Here is a 17,313-nt window from a genome sequence, read left to right as displayed (position 1 = left end):
CTGTCAAAATGAGTGGTATGAACTTGACAGAGGTGGTTTCAAATATAGAGAGGAAGCATAGGGATGTTGGGTACATGTGTCTGCCCATTCAGCCACAAGTATTAGATTCACACCTGCTGAGCTTCAGAGGGCTGCCAGTTAAGAGCTGCAAGGTGATATGGCTGCTGGCTTCATTTGCTGTTGTTTCAGATGATTATTAAGTACAATTACAATTCAACCAGTACAGGCTTTCAGCAACTTTATGTCCACATGCATTTGTAACAATACTTCATAGAGTTAAGGGATTCAAGGAATAAGGACCCATCAGGCAGTCCAAACCATAACAGCCATCTGTTTTAACAGGAACAGCAAGAAATACACACTGTACATATTGTACGCAGCAGTCTTCTGTGTCCCCTATCCCAGACTCCCTGTACCTCTGCAGGGCTTCCATATTTAACTCAGGTCTGGTGACACCTGGAGGAGAGGGGCTTTTAATACTAGTGGTAGTCCATAGGTGCCAACCAGATGAATCTAGAAACATTTATGCTGCCCCTCTCTCCACATGGGCACAGGTCTCCTGATACCATCCCTACCCCTGGGATCAATTCCATATCCAGACAGAGTCTACTGTGGCACCAGCTTTAGTGGATTATAGTTAACTTGCGCCTATCCATATAGGCAAAGGTCTTGGCCATACCCTAGAGAAATGCCAGTCCTGCACAGGGCACACATGCACTCATTTACTCCCAAACAATTTTTATTCCCTTTTGTCGTGTGTCAGGTTAAGTAGGACTCTGTGACTCTCCTTTGGCCACAATTTTCTGAAGCAAGCAAAATACCTAGTGTCTCCTAACTTTTCATTCATTATAAGGTTATGATAGAACATAAATATTTACATCTACTTAAATCAGTTAATGGAAAAATGCATGAAGTACCATGAGGGGAAGGTGGATTTTTAATGAGCGGTACAGAGAGGGCAAGGGGAGACTCTCCAGTAGTTTTATAAGGCAGCCTCTTTGCAGCCTGATCTCATTAGATCTCAGAAGCTAAGCAAAGCTGGGCCTGGTCTGGCCTGGAATGGGAGGCCTCTAAGGAACATCTGGTCTACTGCTGGAGTTCCCCTGTGTACCAGAATTTCCAAACCAATGTCTCAGTATGGTGACCAAGGAAACCATGCTGTAAGAGATACCATCCTTTTAATGAGACATTGTACTTGATTATTAAGGATCCTATGTTATTTATAAGATAAGAGATTTATACGATTAATGAAAGAATAATTCAATTAGTGAAGCAGTTCATCAGTTCTGCCCTGATCTACTGTACTGTGGAGCTGCTGGTGCCGAATAACTGTTGTAAGTCACCCAGGTCCATTTCACACTTCTGTGGATGATTGAAGTGAATCTCCTACAACGTAAAATGCTTTGGGATCCTTTTGGATGTAACTTCTATATAAATGCAAAGCATTGTTATCTATTTGTCAGTTTAACATTCAGGAAGGTGAATTTCTGGCAAACATGGAACATAAATGCTCAGTCTACATTTCAGCCAATTGGTGGGATCTGCCTTCAGTTAGCACACTCCACTAATGGCAGCTATTCCTTTTCCTAAGTACACTTTTCCCAACAATTTCCAAAGCAAAATATGAAAACAATTGACATATGTATAACACCTTCACAGCCCCAAAAATGAGAAGAAAACATAGCAAAGAAGATGGGTTCTATATATATATACAGGATAAAGCTATATATTTATATCGAGACAAATCTGTTTTAATAGATTTATGACCCCAAGGTCTTGTAGTTAATATATAGCAATAAAAACAAACTTGGGACAGAACTTGTTAGGTGAACAGTAAGCGATTCTTAATCTTTTATTTTCCTTTCAGTAATACAGAACCTTTGTAGTTTCAGATTTATGAGAAAGAAGGGATTTACTACCCCCACAATCTCAAAGTCCATTGCGAGTTAATTTATGTAGAACAGATTATCAGAGGTACTGTACGCTAGCTTGCGTATGGCCGCCAGTTTACTTCTTCTGAAGAAGCTACGACTCACAGGCCATCTCCGTATTGTCGGGCAAGGATGAATTTCGAAACCCTCCTTACAGAAATCAATGGCTTTGGCAAGTTCCAGATTTCACTCTTCTGCTTGCTCTATATCCCATTGATCACTCTGCCGAGCAATTTTCTGCTGAATAACTTCATCGCAGCTGTGCCTTCTCACCACTGTGACATCTCCATGGTGGGGAAGGAGGACAAATTTGGGAATCTCACTCTGGAACAGAGAATCGCTATTAGCATTCCGAAGGATTCGGATGGGACTCACAGCGCCTGCAGTATGTACTCCGAACCACAGTTCCTCCTTCTTCACAACTCTTCCATTGAAACAGATATTTCTGCCTCTGTTGAGTGCCAGAATGGATGGGTTTATGACAAGACTCTTTTCCGTTCAACCATAGCTACAGAGGTAACAATTTCTCTTTCTGTGTTTTTTTCAACACTGTGTTGGAGCTTTAGCAAAGAAATCGCATTTCATTTGTCTCGAATGAATATATTCATCAATGCTGTATGCCACAGGAAGGACCTAGAATCTAGAATCTAGGAAGCCTAGAATCTATTATCCAACCTCAGACACGAGAAACATACTTATTATTTTTAGCTGAGCTCTTGTACATTAATATGATTGAGACTGAAAAGTTGAAACCAGGAACAGTCTGAAATGCAAACTCTGCTTCATGTAAGCCAAAATTAAAATATTATGACATTGTGCTATTTATGGACAAGTAAAGAAAACAAAACTTTTTCAATTGTTGTTGCTTCATGTAAACATATTTCTTTGCTTTGATCTCCACATTTATTTGACAGGTTTCTAACTGATATGGTGATTTTTTTTTTCGTTTTACAGTGTCGTTAACTTTGAAATTCAAGTTCTACTGTAATTCAGTTTTATTTTTGTTGTCATTGACAAGAAAGGTAGTGAAATGTTTTTCATTTTGGCAGTCTTTGACATGCCACACCTTAGTTGCAGGGAAAGTATAACATCAGGGTCAGGATTTATTGATACCGCTTATTGTGAGTTGTGCTACATCCTGAAAAGTACATTTGAATCCATTGTCTAACCTCTGTCATGAGGAAACCTATTGTATGTGTTCCAGTCATCTTTTTTGCGACCTAGAGAATATATCATATATACAGTATATATATCAAAGAATATATCAGAAGTGACTCTGATCTAAAGAAAAACATTGCTTGTCAAATGCTACATACATAACAGGAGATGACCTTAATTCAGTAAAATCATTTCAGAAGTTTGTTGCTGTTTGTATGGATTTTAACGGTTTCCCGGCCACTTCAAACACCTGGACGCATCAAGTTATTCCATTTTTCTGCCCCCGCGGGAGGATCAATGTGGTCAGTGTTCAGTGCTGCCTGCACTCAGAATGTGCGTTCCTGTCTTTCCCTGCAGTGGGACCTGGTCTGTGGCAGGAGAGGACTGAATCGTGCCACTGCCACCATCTTCTTCATAGGTGTGATGGTGGGAGCGGTGGTGATGGGCATCCTCAGCGACAGGTCTCTTTTTCACCAGGCTCTTTTTTTGGGGGGGGGGACCAGAAGAAACATTAAAAAAAACCTCTCTACTCTCTCTCATCCTAGCATTAATCCCACATCAGCAGGGTCCGCTTGTCGGCACGAATCCTCTCCATTTGGTGGTTTGAACCAAATCTTTGAGTTGACGTTGCCATTAAATGCGACCGAGAAATACTCCGACCGGCGCGTTGCTCCGCCTGCCGTCGGAGGGGGTGGGGGGGGAGGAGAACAAAGTAATGTAGCCAATTCATAGAGGGGGATTATTAGGAGGCATGGGAAATTTGGCCAGGACGCCGGGGTTACACCCCTACTCTTTTCGAGAAACGCCCTGGGATTTGTAATGACCACAGAGAGTCAGGACCTCGGTTTTACGTCTCATCCGAAAGACGGCGCCTGTTTACAGTATAGTGTCCCTGTCACTATACCGGGGCATTAGAACCCACATGGACTGCAGGGTGAGCGCCCCCTGCTGGCCCCACCAACACCTCTTCCAGCAGCAGCCTTAGTTTTTCCCAGGAGGTCTCCATCCAGGTACTGACCAGGCTCACACCTGCTTAGCTTCACAGTAAACCTCTCTACGATATGTAAAAACACAATGTGGCTATTTTGTGTAATATTTAAAGGGTGATTTTTCCCCTGATAGCCTTTCTAAATTTGTACATGTTTACCAGCTTAATTGTAGGGTGTATTCACAACTGTGACCGTTTGTTCGTAACAACGAAGCAGTTTCACAAATCTGTTCTGTGGTCCTAAATGCCCAGTGCTTACAGGTATGTTCCTGTAATGCAAGCGTGATGATTCCCTTGACTGATGTCTTTTGCAGGTATGGCAGAAAGACCATTCTCTTGGTGTCCTACATCATAGCAGCCATTTTTGGAGTAACCAGTGCCTTCTCAACCTCCTATGTGATGTTTGCCATCACAAGGTTTTGCACCGGCTTCGGCCTGACAGGCATAAGCATTATAGCCACAGTCCTGAGTGAGTTGTTGTCCTTTTTATTTGCCTCTGAATCACACTGCGATTTCTATCTCCTTGTGAAATCCTTTGCCTCCAGGAAGATGGCAGACTCTGTGAAGAAAACAATATATTTCTAGTTACAGAGATATCACTGCACCTACAGTACATGCTTAGAAAACCAGTGGACCAGCAGGACGTAATTATTAGGCTTTTACATGAGTATCTTCTTCAGGGCCTCCTGATGCACAAGGCCAAGCGCCCAGATCCTGCTGTGATCAAGAACAGTAGGAAGGTTACAAACAAGGGGAGCACATTTGGTCCATACAGCCCATTCATAGCTAATTGATCCAAGAATCTCATCCAGCTGTTAGTTGAAGAAAACCAGGGCAACAGTTTCAAGAACATGGTTGTTCTGGGCTCCTCCCCTTGATTGTCTCCGCTCTCTTGTTTGTGCTTGGTGTTGTGTCCATTGCAAAAGAACAAAACATTTAGATTATGTTAATGGCTCCATCACGTGCAAGTGCACACTAATTGCTAAAGTATAAAACAGTTCGGTGCTTACGCAACACCTTCAAATGTGCAAATGTGACCGTAAACTAGCAAAAGATCACAATGAAGTGCCAGAGAGCATGGCAATTTGGAGCAATTGTTTCTGAATATGTTGTTGCAGATGTTGAGTGGGTGGATGTCAAGCACAGGTTATTGGTGAGTTTGCTAGGTGGTTTCTCCTGGCCCTTGGGAACCATGTGGCTCGCCGGCACTGCGTATTTTATAAATGAATGGAGATGGCTCACTGGGGTCATTATCTGCCCTCTCTTCCTGGCGATGCTCACCTGGTTGTAAGTAAAAAAAGAATTTCTCAATGTTTAACTTTCTAGCCAGAATGCATATATAGTTAGGAAACCTAGAACAGAGAAAAATCTCCTTTGTGAGCATTTGTATGGGAAGAAGGCCTGATCTTTGTAGATGGTTGTATGACTAACACATATGTACGAAAGCACTGAAGAGGCCCGTGGGAGTGGCTTCTGAAATAAAATACAGGCTCTTGGGCTGGCTGAGTTGAAGACTTATCTTTGCAAGCTCTGAGGACATGGATGGTCTGTTACTTCTGCATTTTTCATCTACTGGGAACTCAGACTATTCCTTAGCTTGAACGGGCCTTCTAGTACCTACTGTTCTAAGACCATTGTTACGAGGTTATGTGGAGATAAACATCCTACTCCACTGATATAACTGCTCTTGCCCTGCAGCACTATTTCTGTGTAAGGCCTGGTGACAATAAGTAATACTATATTTATTATTGTAATGTACGTAATTATTTTACAACCTACAGTACTTTTACAGACAATGTGAAATATATTGAGTGTTGAGTTGTAAAAGTTCTGAGTTTTATCTCGGTTTCGCTTGTCTTGCTCCCTGTAGAATGTCTCAGTACATGATGAGCAGCTACATTAGTGATTGTCCTGTCCTTTGGACTGAACATGTAACTATTATAAGTGACACTTCTCTGTTTTTACATCCCATTCCTTTATTCACTGACTCCTACATTTTATCACTACTAACACCTGGTGTGACAAAATAAATGAGAGCCACTCTATCACCCTCTTTATTGATCATCAATCTGTATATACAAACCGTAACATGATTTTGTTCTGGTGATATGTTTATACCTACCTTCTTACATCAGATGATAATTTGTACGGTGAAGTATCCTTAACTTGATCATTCACTTAGTATAAATCGGTAATTTCACAGTTAGCTAAATTAGATTACAATAAGGTACAGAAATTATAGTACAGCATTATGATAATATAATTAAATAGTAAAACTACCATGATATGAATTTGCAGTGAAAATCTAAAGATGCTTCAGCAGTAGACATTTATTACTTACTGATGTTGATTACGTTATGGGAATTTGTATTGAAATATACCCATAGACCATGTTCTTGTTGTATCTGATTGTGAGGAAAATAGATGAACCACACTGCCCCAGTTCAGAAGTGGAGGAGTCAAAAACCATGCATGTTCTTAGGTTTTCTAGACAGAAATGTTTTCAATACAGGAATTTCAATGTAAGTATATTGATGTAATTTTAAAATTTAGACAGGAGTACAATAATGACTAATACCCATGTTGTGGTCCATGCTTACAACGGACAGGATGTTACCCCTAGTCTCTGTTCCTCAGCTGGGTCCCAGAATCAGCCAGGTGGCTGATAGCCAATGGGAAGATGAAACAGGCCCACAGATACTTGTCCAGAGGTGCCAAAATGAACAACAGGCCGGAGTTTTCCTCCAAATTCACTCTGGAGGTAAACTCTGAAAATGCGCCTATACTTCCTTAACCTTCCTTCCTTAAGTCTCGTTTTCCCCCTGCACCTGCAGTAGGAAAGTCTCTTGTCTTGTTTTAAAAGCGAAATGAAATGTCCTTGCTCAAAGCGCCTTGCTGTGCTCCTCAGATGCTCTCCAGTGCCGTGGTAGTGGAGCCAACAAAGAAGAATTACTCTTACCTGGATCTGGTGAGGACACCCAGGATGAGAAGGCTGGCACTGCTCACCGGGCCTGTGTGGTATGAGTCATCTTGGCATCATATGTGCCAAACCGTGAAGTTACACGCCTTAAACTACAGTATATTCATCACAATCCATTAAAAGTCATGTTTCCAATACAGGGATCCAGCACGTATGTATTTGGCTGAATAGGAGCGCATATTTCCAAATATCAGTAGGGGCTGAATTAAGAAAAGATTGCCAGTCTTTTTTTTCTGTGTTTCTAACAGGTTTGGGATTGCTCTGACATATTACGGAATAAGCCTGAATATCACTGGATTTGGTCTGAACATATATCTCACCCAGGCCATATATGGTGGAATTGAAATACCGGCCAAACTGTTGACGTTTTACTGTCTGCATAAAATTGGCAGAAGACAAAGTCAAGCCTGGAGCTTAATACTGACGGGAGTTTGCATTGCAATAACCATAGCACTTCCTAATCGTAAGGATACTACTATATCTTGTCTCTGTAACACCAAATCATATCTCCTGAATAGCTGAAATACTTCCTTATGTGATTAACATGTGGAAAATGGTACTTCACAAGAAGGTTTTTAATGTACACTGATAAAACTGATTACAAAAGCAGAAAAAACAGATCTTTGAAATGAGCTGACAAAAACTGTAAAATTCAGTGTAAGTACTGAAAGTAGTACAACCCACAGTGAGTAGCAGGTGAAGAAATCCAAATAGAACACAGGCTGTACTGTTCATGTTTGATACCCTACACATTTATCACAGATACTTCTTACCTAATAGGAGCAAACAGGTTCCTCAGAGAGTAAGCTCAGTGGTGGTATCACTATTGACAAGTGTTTTTTTTAAATCTGATTAAACAGAAAACCATGCTTCTCCCTTTGCCCATGGTTGTCAGACATGAAGCTTAAACCAAGCCAATTCAGCCCATAATCACAGTGAGCAAGTAACCTGGTTCCCTATGCGTCGGTGATCCTACAAGATAGAAATAGTACGTTACTGGGTTTGCCTATAGACATTCTCAGAACAGTCCAAGAGGACCCTTTCTGAAGCATTTACTTCCCTTTTAAAGGAAATCTTAAATTGACCATTATCTGGATTCCTGTGCACACATGTGGGAATGCAGACACTTAGGTGCAATTTCTCTCCAAACACTACCACCTTCTAGGGACTTAATACGACATGGATCGCTCTATCCATGGATACAACATCCTATAATAACCAGATTTTAAACAACAACATGTTGTCACCGGTATAAGATTGCTCCTCTTTTTGCCAAAGAACAGAGACTGCGATTTCCAGTCTCTGCAGGCAGCTGAAATGTTTAATTTCAAATTGAAAATCAGTGTGGGAGATATTGGTTTAAGCATGTGGCCCTTTACTGTAGTGTTGGTGGCCATCCCTATTTCTCATATAATGTGCGATTAAGAATGTTCTTCTCACAAGGCCAAGTGACTTTCTGAGAGATAAATTGAAGATGGCACATTGCTGATTATTAGCATCACTGCCCCACAGCTCTTAGGTTCTTGGCTCAAGGCACTGTGTGTGTGGAGTTTGAATTTTCTCTCCATGTCATGTGCTCCAGTTTCCTTTAACCCACTAAAGACATGCTGGCTAGGTCTGATTGGCGGCTGTAGATCATCCCTTATTCTGCAGACTTGCAACCAGCTGCCATCCCAAACAGAACAAGAGGAGTCATGTGCCCTCAGTCCTCCTACCTTGTACTTACAAACTAGGCTCCTGCCTGCTGCAACTTTCTCCACAAAACATGGCTTTCTGAGAGTGGACAAAGAGTGTACTTCAAAAATGCTTTTAAAAAAAACATTTAAAAAAAAGTAAATGGCTCAAGGTTGTGTGCAAGTCAATCTGCAGAGTTGTTCAAATCTCCATAGGTTAAAACAGTGGATTGAAAAAACCTTTACATTGCATTTTTTTTTACATTACACAGGCCTGCAGATTTTGCGCACCGTCATCGCGATTATTGGGAAGGGCCTAGGCGAAGCAGCCTTCACTATCATCTTGTTGTACACAGCTGAGCTCTACCCTACAGTCGTGAGGTGAGTGAGCTGGACTTAATACTTAATATCTATTTGCACCGAGCTATCAATTTAAAGATTCAGAAGGTCAACAAGGTCTCGCCCACTTCTGCCTATCTATGTATGAATACCTCATTAAAGAGGGGGGGGGTTTGCTTACTCATTCTCCTCAGCCAGATGACTCACTCTAATAAAGATATTTGAATTGCACCTCTCCCCCAACTTACTTAGGAGTACTTACAATAGGAGTAACCCACCTATTGAATAGGATATCACAGTTTATTCAACTTGATCATTAAGAAACTTCTGTAGTATTTTACTTATTCCATATCAACTTATGATCAGAAGTTTTACATTTATTCAGTTAATTAATAAGCCAACTGTAACATGGTTCATGCAGAACAGAAACCAGAATACACCATAGCCCTTCACACACCGAGAACCCTGATTTAGAACCTGGGGTCAATTTCACTGCTGTGTTCCTTTGTTTCCATCCAGACAAAATGGCTTCGGCTACAATTCCTTCCTGGCTCGCTTGGGAGTGTCCATTGCTCCATTAATTATGATGCTGGAGGACGTGTGGAAGTTCCTCCCTCAAGTAATTTTCTGCACAGTGGCCATTGCTTCTGGGACTCTGGCTTGGTTACTTCCTGAAACACTCAATGCTCACCTCCCAGAAACAATCGATGATGTTGAACAACGCAGGTAAGGCTTACAGCGCAGCAGCTATGCCAGGTCTAAAAATACACAGCCAATCAGTCCCGTCACCCTAGGAACAAACCAAGCTTCCTAGTGCAATTAAGTCTGTAATACAGAAGGGATTTCATTAATGGATTAATCTTTGGGAATGTTGGAATCTGAAATTGGATCACGCAATGCACTGCAAGTTTTGAAAAGTGTCTGTTTTCTTTTAAAAAATAATCCTAGTCTACATAAGACTTTTCAACCGAGTTTCAGAACTTGAGATTGTCTTTGTGTTACAGGACTGTCATTGGTATATCAGCCCAAGAAAAAGGCAACATTCCACTGAGGTCTGCCTGTGGAAATACCAATGAAGACGAAGCTTAAAAATGATCCATGCATCCATCTTGTAACTGCTTTATCCAAGGGCTGCTGAGGGAGATGGAGTTTATCCCATCAAGCAATGGACATAAGGCAGGATATACCCTGGTCTGGACACTAGTAGATTGCAGGGCAGACACACAGATACAAACGCACACTCTCTTGTGCCAGAGCCAAATCTTTCCAGAAGCCAATTAACTTACCCGTACAAAACCAGAGTGTGCAGAGGAAATCTGAGGGAAACGGGGAGAACATAAAAACTCCATGCAGACAGCACCCCAGGTCCAGAATTGAACCCAGAACCCCAGCTCTGTGAGTGAGCAATACTAACCCCTACACCACCATGCCCCACCCCCAAGAGCGATTTATTACATTTTTCATTAAAAAAATACCTTCCTTGAAGGTGGCACCATTTAAGTGCAGCAAATAGATTGGAGAAGCTTCTAAAGCAAGATGTAGAAAGAATTGCTTAAGACATATGTCCAGTTACCTTCGCAAAGCTAACATCCAACTCCTGAAATGACTGAATGAGATCTTGGGATCTTTGGACCAAAAACGATGTTCAAGAACCTCTGAATCTTGCCAATCTACCAGGTGTGCCCAGAACTAGGCTGAATGGTAAAAGCATTTTATTCCCCTAAAATGCAAATTTACTAAAAAGAAATTAAATTCAGAAATCTTTTACCCAGCAACATGGTAGTTTCAGGCATGGTAGAGCAACTGGTCTCCTGGAACCTCACGGCTCCAGAACTCTGGCTTGCGTTTCCCACTGTGGTCTTGTCCAGGAGGACAGTAGCCATGTGATCAGTCTCTCCCTGAGCCCTGCACCTCTTATTAACATGCTGCAACCTCCACCTGGACAGACTGCTTCCATCAAACTGAAAAATTAATAGGAGACGCATACAGAGACCTTCTAAATAAAATAAATCATGTGCATTTTCAATTCATTGTAAGGCTCAATGAAATTCTTGAAGTCTCCATGTATCAATACAACCATGAAAGCTTATTTCTCATAACTCCCACAATAAAAACACTCCAACAGTGTCAAAAATTTTTATTCAAGACTGTAATAAATATGAATCAACTACAGTTATGAGTAACTACAGTTACTATGCATTTTGTTTAAATATTCATATATCGAGTTCTCTTACTGCAAGGCTCAAACTACAGACATTTGTATTAATGGCTTGAATGCATATCAGCTCATGTTACAGTTCTACAAATGACCTTTGTAATGTTACATTCTGTCATTCAATTAAAACCATTGTACTACTATTTTAATTTGTCATTTATTCCTTGCACTTCATTTTGAAAGATACAGCATAACAGCAGTGCATTTTAATAATTTTAACATCTTTCAGATGAGCTTAAGAGCTTAGTGCACACTCAACACAAGACAAATGCACAGTAGCTTCATTATACAATCCTTAAATAAAGCATTGACCTTTTTTGGCAAGTCAAAAATAATAATACATTACCGAAAGTCTTAGCCAACAAAGATAAGCAACATTTTTACAAAATGCTGAAATGAAAAGTTACTACTTTTAAAAAATCACGAATGTATTTGTGTTGAGTCTTATGATGAATGATTCATTGCTGCCTGACCAAGAAGCCACCAGGTTTTCAAATGTAAAATACAGTACAGTTCAGATCAACTGGAAAACACTTTCCATACAGAAATGTTGTCAAAGCCTATGCACACAGTAACCAAATGCACACGATATTTCTCTATAATCTAACAATCCAACGTCAAATCAACAGGATTGAAAGACACTTAGTGATTTTAACATCTGAGGATTGCATTTGTTATCCACTAAAAATCCTACAAATTGAAATACATTTTGAGAGTTTCTTTAAGTACAATCATTGCAAAAGTGCTCTGTTTCCCTTGCGCTCACAGCAGCAGAAATAAGTGGTCACTAGAGAGACTGACGAAATTGCTGAAGTTATTATACTGCATCAAAAGGTTAAATAAGGACCTGGCTGCAATGGGAGAATTTTTTATTCCCACACATCTGAAGGGGAGAGAGCCCATCTATTTAGGCTCTTTCTGAAATGCAATATTGCAGTAAAATAGTAAATTCACACATTTCAAAATAGAACTTAATTTGGATCGGACACAGGGAAGTGGGGGGAAAAAAACAGAAGTATAGGAGATCAGGCTGAATTCTTACCAATTTTATTTAAATACATTTTATTGCTAAGTTTTAGCTTACATCGAAAATGAAAATTAAATCTGAATACAGAGCACTTTTTCAACCGAGATATTAAATGCAGAGATTGGGCAGTATACAGAGCATAATGTATTGCAAGGCATTGTTCTTTAATACACATTTAATGGAATGACATATGCTAATTACAAAGCAACTTTCAAGGCTACCATTTCATATTTAATACACTTAGAATTATATTAGTTTTATAAAAAGGAGCAGTAAGTCCAAAACTAAGAGCTCAAAAATGTCAAGATCGGCAGCTGTTCATTTGTTTTGTTCCTTCCAGTGAATCTAAAATAAAACATTTATATTAAGTTATAAAACAAGAGCCTCCTCCATGTGAAAAAAGTCACATTAAAACAAAAGCACATTTCAAAATTCTGAAAATTGCTAAACATAAAAAGTGTAAAAACAAAGTACTGTATAGTCTTGACTAAACTTTAATAATTTGAAAGCATTACCATTTAAAATACCTACCTTGCGCATTCCCTTTTAAGACTGGCTGGATATTTCTGACTGCTCGCTATCTTTGTCATAAATGTAGCACCCAACTTCACCGATGTTCACTCCTAGAGCAGAAAGATAAGGCAGGCGATGTAATTTCCTCTTTCAGTCTACTGTACATTCATTTTTTATTGCAAACAGCCTGTTTAGGAGCACAGAGCAGTGATTAGGAGGAAGTTTCAGACCCCGCACTGCAGACACCAATATTGTAGCCAGAAGTAGAATACTTAACCTCTGAATTGATCAAAGGCATCAGGGTATTCAGAGGTTATCAGCACTAGCCTGGAAGATTAATGTTCCCTCCATGGATGTCTGATATTTCTTACATGCTACAGGAAATGGAATAGTACCCAGCCATGTGATCCATTCAGGATAGCCCATTTCCATCTATAGTATATGTTTTGGACTGGTAAATGAACTTGGCACACACTTTTGGCAAAATGAAGAAAATTAAAGGGAAACAAAGCTTGAGTACTGGAATAGAGAGGTTTTTCTTCTCTTTATAAATAGTGGTCATTCTAAATGTGTTACTGTACTGAACTTTTACTGAGGAGCATCGATGCGTGCACACTGTCAAAGACACAAAAGAAGAGATTCAAAAAGAAATCCTGCACAAGCTGCAGGGGCAGCTGGGTTTACAAGGCTCAGTGAAGTCCATCAAGTTACAGTTCAACTGACCCTTTGGTCCAAACAGGTATCCATAGCAAGGAACATGGCAGTATGGTTTCCCTTCATGCTGTAAGAAGAAAATACAACATAAGCACATACTGCGATATCACATTTCTTTGCATACATACAGTGAGGACATTGATTTCTGTTATTCCTATTATTTAAGCCTGAAGAAAGATCAGTCCTCAGCATTTTGTTGCAACTTTCATTGTGAGCTGTACAGACATTGACTCGTAATGTTGATCACCTGCATCTTAAAATTAATTTGGAAATGCTACCAAATTATGTACATTATGTACATGTAGCATTTCTACTTTAAAAGTGAAATTTTGCGTCTAAAAAGGTATCTGCCCCAGTTGTTTCAGTTGAACAAGTAGAATCTATGTACCCCATTAGTGTAGTCTGTAGCAGAAAGCTGCTCTTACCCAGAAAAAGACATCAGGGCTCTCGTTTTCAAAGTGTAATTTATTAGTAAGCCACCAGAGGGCAGCCTACTGTTTTGTGTTGAAAAGTCTTGCCAGAGGAAGACTAAAGATTCCATGAAGTGATGTCAAGTAATTCAATGCTATCCCAGGCAAACAATCCACTTCAGATGCTCCTTTATACCAAATCAAATTATGGAATACCTTTACACTGCCACCATGCATTAAGTCCTCAGTCTTGTAAGTGAAATTCTTATATTCCTTTGCAAAACAGTGCACCTACTGAATTCTTAAATATGTGCATATGTATGGCATTATTAAACGATCAAGTTTGCAATCAAAAGGTCAATAAAATCTTTCCTAGGGTGTTATCAGGACAGAATCTTGACTAGCCAGTGGCCCACAGCACATGAAGAACAGGGGAGACCCATTTGCAAATCTGCCTTCTTCCAGTGCAATAAAGGGATTATACCTCAGCATGGCCACCAGAGGTCAGCGTCTTCTTACACCTCTGGCAGCGCAGACAGGGCCGATGCCAGTTCCTGCCTAGGGACATCACCTTCTCAGCTGCAGAGAAGGCCGAAGCAAAGCAAAACAATGAAGTCACTGAACCCTGGATCAGAAGGTGTGCAGAAAAGAGCCAGGTCTATGACATTCCTTGTTTTATAACATCTACTAAAACTGCATCAGCTCTGAACTTTTCTCCTGCGCTTTATTGTAAACACCAAGACAGAAACTATGTTTGATTGTGCAAAAACTCAGTTCACACGAAGACCATGGGGTGACCTCATGTCCTCAAATCAACCAGCTACTAAATGACCAGATGAGCCAAATGGCTGATTCTTGATTGTAGCCTCATGTTCTAATGTTGTTAACCTTGCAGAAGCCCCCCCTAAAAAATCAAGGAAGCGGTCTTCCTCACATGCACTTGGGGTTTCGCTGGCCTGAGATCTCTGACCCTCTGGGGCATTTGCATCACCAGCTCTGCCCTTTTCAAACAAAGGGGCTTAAAAAGTATGTTGCAGAACACGCAAACACGTGGTTACTACTGATGGCTGAGGGAGTGCAGCAAAAACTGAAATTGAATTGAAAAACTGGAGAATTTAACCTGGAAATAAAGAAAGGTGGTTTTCTAAATGACAGCAAATTAAAAAGGTATCAAGGCTGGTTTTTAGCTGTTGAGATCCTTGTAGGTTGAGGCTGACTTTAGCCTGGGTGTAGTTTTCATGACAGGCCTCAGTCTGTAGTACAGGGAGGGCAAGGGTGCCACCGTTGGTGACTTGTGGTGGAAAACATCCAACAGGCAAAAAGCACTGACAATGCACACAGCCGACAGAGTGCAGCTTGGGCATCTGAAAGATCACAGCGTGGGCGTTCATCATTCCAAACAGAGCAAGCTCAGCAAAGCAAGAGTTTCTTTAAAACTCTGCATAAGGACTTTTTTTCTGCACTATAATCCCACCAAGGAATACTATGCTATCTTTGAAATGGACAAGAGGCTGATGTCAGGCATCAATTACCAGGATTTTATTTGAATAACAGTTCAGTTCAAGGTGAAAAATATATTTTCCTTAAAGAAAAAGAAAAATATTGATCTAGATTTGTGAACATACATCTGCTGCGACTTTGCCTTTTCTATAAGCCATTCATTCTGAGGAAAAAGGCTATGCTATGAAGCCGTGAGAAGCCTCCCCAAGTTATTTTTAACCTGGGACCAACCCTGAAATAGACATGCTTCCTTTATTGAAATGCCGAGACCTTAAAAGCACAAAAGTGCACAATCTGTACATTCAGCTTTATGCTGAAAAGGAAATAGGCTCCCAGTTGCTGCCACACAGAGACCAGCCTCCACATTTAAGCCACGTGGAGCATTTAACACGATCCTCTGGCTAAAACAGTCCCACCGCTAACTCAAGTCCAGAAAGGGGCCTTGTTCAGCTTTCCACATGCCACCAAGTACAGAAAAATGTCAAGGAAAATGTGACGGGTTGTGACAGGTTTTACAAGAGAAATATTACATTTCTCCACTGTCAGTGCATGGATGTTCCTCCCAGTTTTTTGTGCTTTTAAAGAGCTGCTCCCCTTCAATTTAAAAGCAAGCCAAAATAAATGAAATGACACACGCCGAGCTGAGGTTCTTTAGGAAAAGAGATGCTATTCTCTATGACTGTGCCTAGTCTGGCCTAATTGTAGAGTACATCCTGAGCAATACTGAAACCCGTAATTATTTTACTAGACTCAAAGCAAATCCTTTCAACAATTTTGTCTTGAGCTACACTTTTCAGCTTTCCGATCAGAAAATTTTGTCAGTACTTTTCTGTTCTTGCCGGTCGAATGGCAGCACTGAAACATTGGAGTATCTCTCCTTTCAGAGTTTAGCCATACTTCTTACTAAGATCCTTAGGGCTGAAAATGTGAAATGTACAATGAAAAATATCTGATATTGTGCCATGGAATCTTCCTACTTCAGACCACAATTAAGAAATACTTCAGAAGAATGCACCTCAACATGACTGTCAAAAAAGTCACTGAGCACATTACATTAGACATTAAACAGTCTCATTAGAATGTGGTCTTATGTAACCAGCACAATACTTACAGAAGTTACATTATGGCACTATAACAACATCCACATTGGTTTATGAGTAAATTAAAGAGTGCTTAATTAGCAGAGAGTGGGGTAACACTTTGAATGAGGTTCTATGAAACCATTATTCCAAAACATTAAATGTATTCAGAGCACAAAACATTTGTCACTAGGAAAATCATAGAATGTGTTATGGTTAGGATATTCATGAAGACTATTGTATATGACACGTTATTTAAAATAGCCTGTATGCAGTTTTAGGCTGGTTCCATAGAACCTCATTCAAAGTGTTATCCCAATCTCTGCTAACTACTGTACGCGCTCTTTAATCTACTCCACATGTTTCTTTTGTAAATTGTACATTGTTTCATGATGGACTTGGCTTTCCTGCCTTTTACACCATGCTAGTATTTGAACTGACCTGATTTTTTTCCAGACAAAGGGGGGAAATTTGATCACTTACCAAAATACACCACTTTCCCACACCCAGGGCAGAGTGATGTCTCTCCAGCGAACGTCTTCACATAAGTTGGCCCAACTGGTGACAGATCAGTGAACACACTTTAAACTCTTGAGGCCAAGATCCAGAGATCTACATCTATGACATCTAAGCCCCATGTATGACACTGTACAATATAGTGTATTACTTACTTTCAAATCAATGATGTTTCGACATGCCGCACCGTTTTAGAAATGTGTGGGGTTTTTTTAGGTCTGGACAGGGTGTCCCAAGTATGTCAACTTTTCTCTCATCTCGCCAGTTAAC

The 17,313-nt window shown here is 40.3% G+C and overlaps 2 protein-coding genes across 2 annotated transcripts in view; one reads left to right on the top strand and one right to left on the bottom strand.

The window, feature by feature from the left end:
- The first annotated feature begins 1,865 nt into the window (after positions 1–1,865).
- LOC102688192 (solute carrier family 22 member 7-like) lies at positions 1,866–11,427 on the top strand. Its single transcript, XM_006638424.3, has 10 exons — positions 1,866–2,447; positions 3,447–3,550; positions 4,392–4,546; positions 5,196–5,364; positions 6,715–6,838; positions 6,986–7,095; positions 7,306–7,520; positions 9,003–9,111; positions 9,589–9,795; positions 10,074–11,427. The coding sequence occupies exons 1-10, from the start codon at positions 2,064–2,066 to the stop codon at positions 10,156–10,158; spliced, it is 1,662 nt and encodes a 553-aa protein (XP_006638487.3). The 5' UTR covers positions 1,866–2,063; the 3' UTR covers positions 10,159–11,427.
- Positions 11,428–17,313, bottom strand: part of crip3 (cysteine-rich protein 3) — a 25,205-nt gene continuing 19,319 nt past the window's right edge. The window contains exons 5-9 of the mRNA XM_006638425.3: positions 17,011–17,085; positions 14,433–14,527; positions 13,548–13,605; positions 12,843–12,934; positions 11,428–12,656 (exon numbers count right to left, since the gene is read on the bottom strand). Of these exons, the coding sequence (XP_006638488.1) occupies positions 12,858–12,934; positions 13,548–13,605; positions 14,433–14,527; positions 17,011–17,085 (305 nt within the window). The 3' untranslated portion in view covers positions 11,428–12,656; positions 12,843–12,857. The remainder of the gene's footprint in view (positions 12,657–12,842; positions 12,935–13,547; positions 13,606–14,432; positions 14,528–17,010; positions 17,086–17,313) is intronic.

The sequence above is a fragment of the Lepisosteus oculatus genome, chromosome 17 (genome assembly GCF_040954835.1).
Source record: "Lepisosteus oculatus isolate fLepOcu1 chromosome 17, fLepOcu1.hap2, whole genome shotgun sequence".
NCBI classification, from domain to species: domain Eukaryota; kingdom Metazoa; phylum Chordata; class Actinopteri; order Semionotiformes; family Lepisosteidae; genus Lepisosteus; species Lepisosteus oculatus.
This window is presented reverse-complemented; position numbering and strand designations above follow the sequence as displayed.

Excerpts from the sequence above, each read along its gene's own strand:
- LOC102688192 (XM_006638424.3), top strand. The coding sequence starts at position 2,064 with ATGAATTTCGAAACCCTCCTTACAGAAATCAATGGCTTTGGCAAGTTC. Across the intron at positions 7,521-9,002 it reads AACCATAGCACTTCCTAATC|GCCTGCAGATTTTGCGCACC; the intron begins GTAAGGATACTA and ends TACATTACACAG. Across the intron at positions 9,112-9,588 it reads CTCTACCCTACAGTCGTGAG|ACAAAATGGCTTCGGCTACA; the intron begins GTGAGTGAGCTG and ends GTTTCCATCCAG.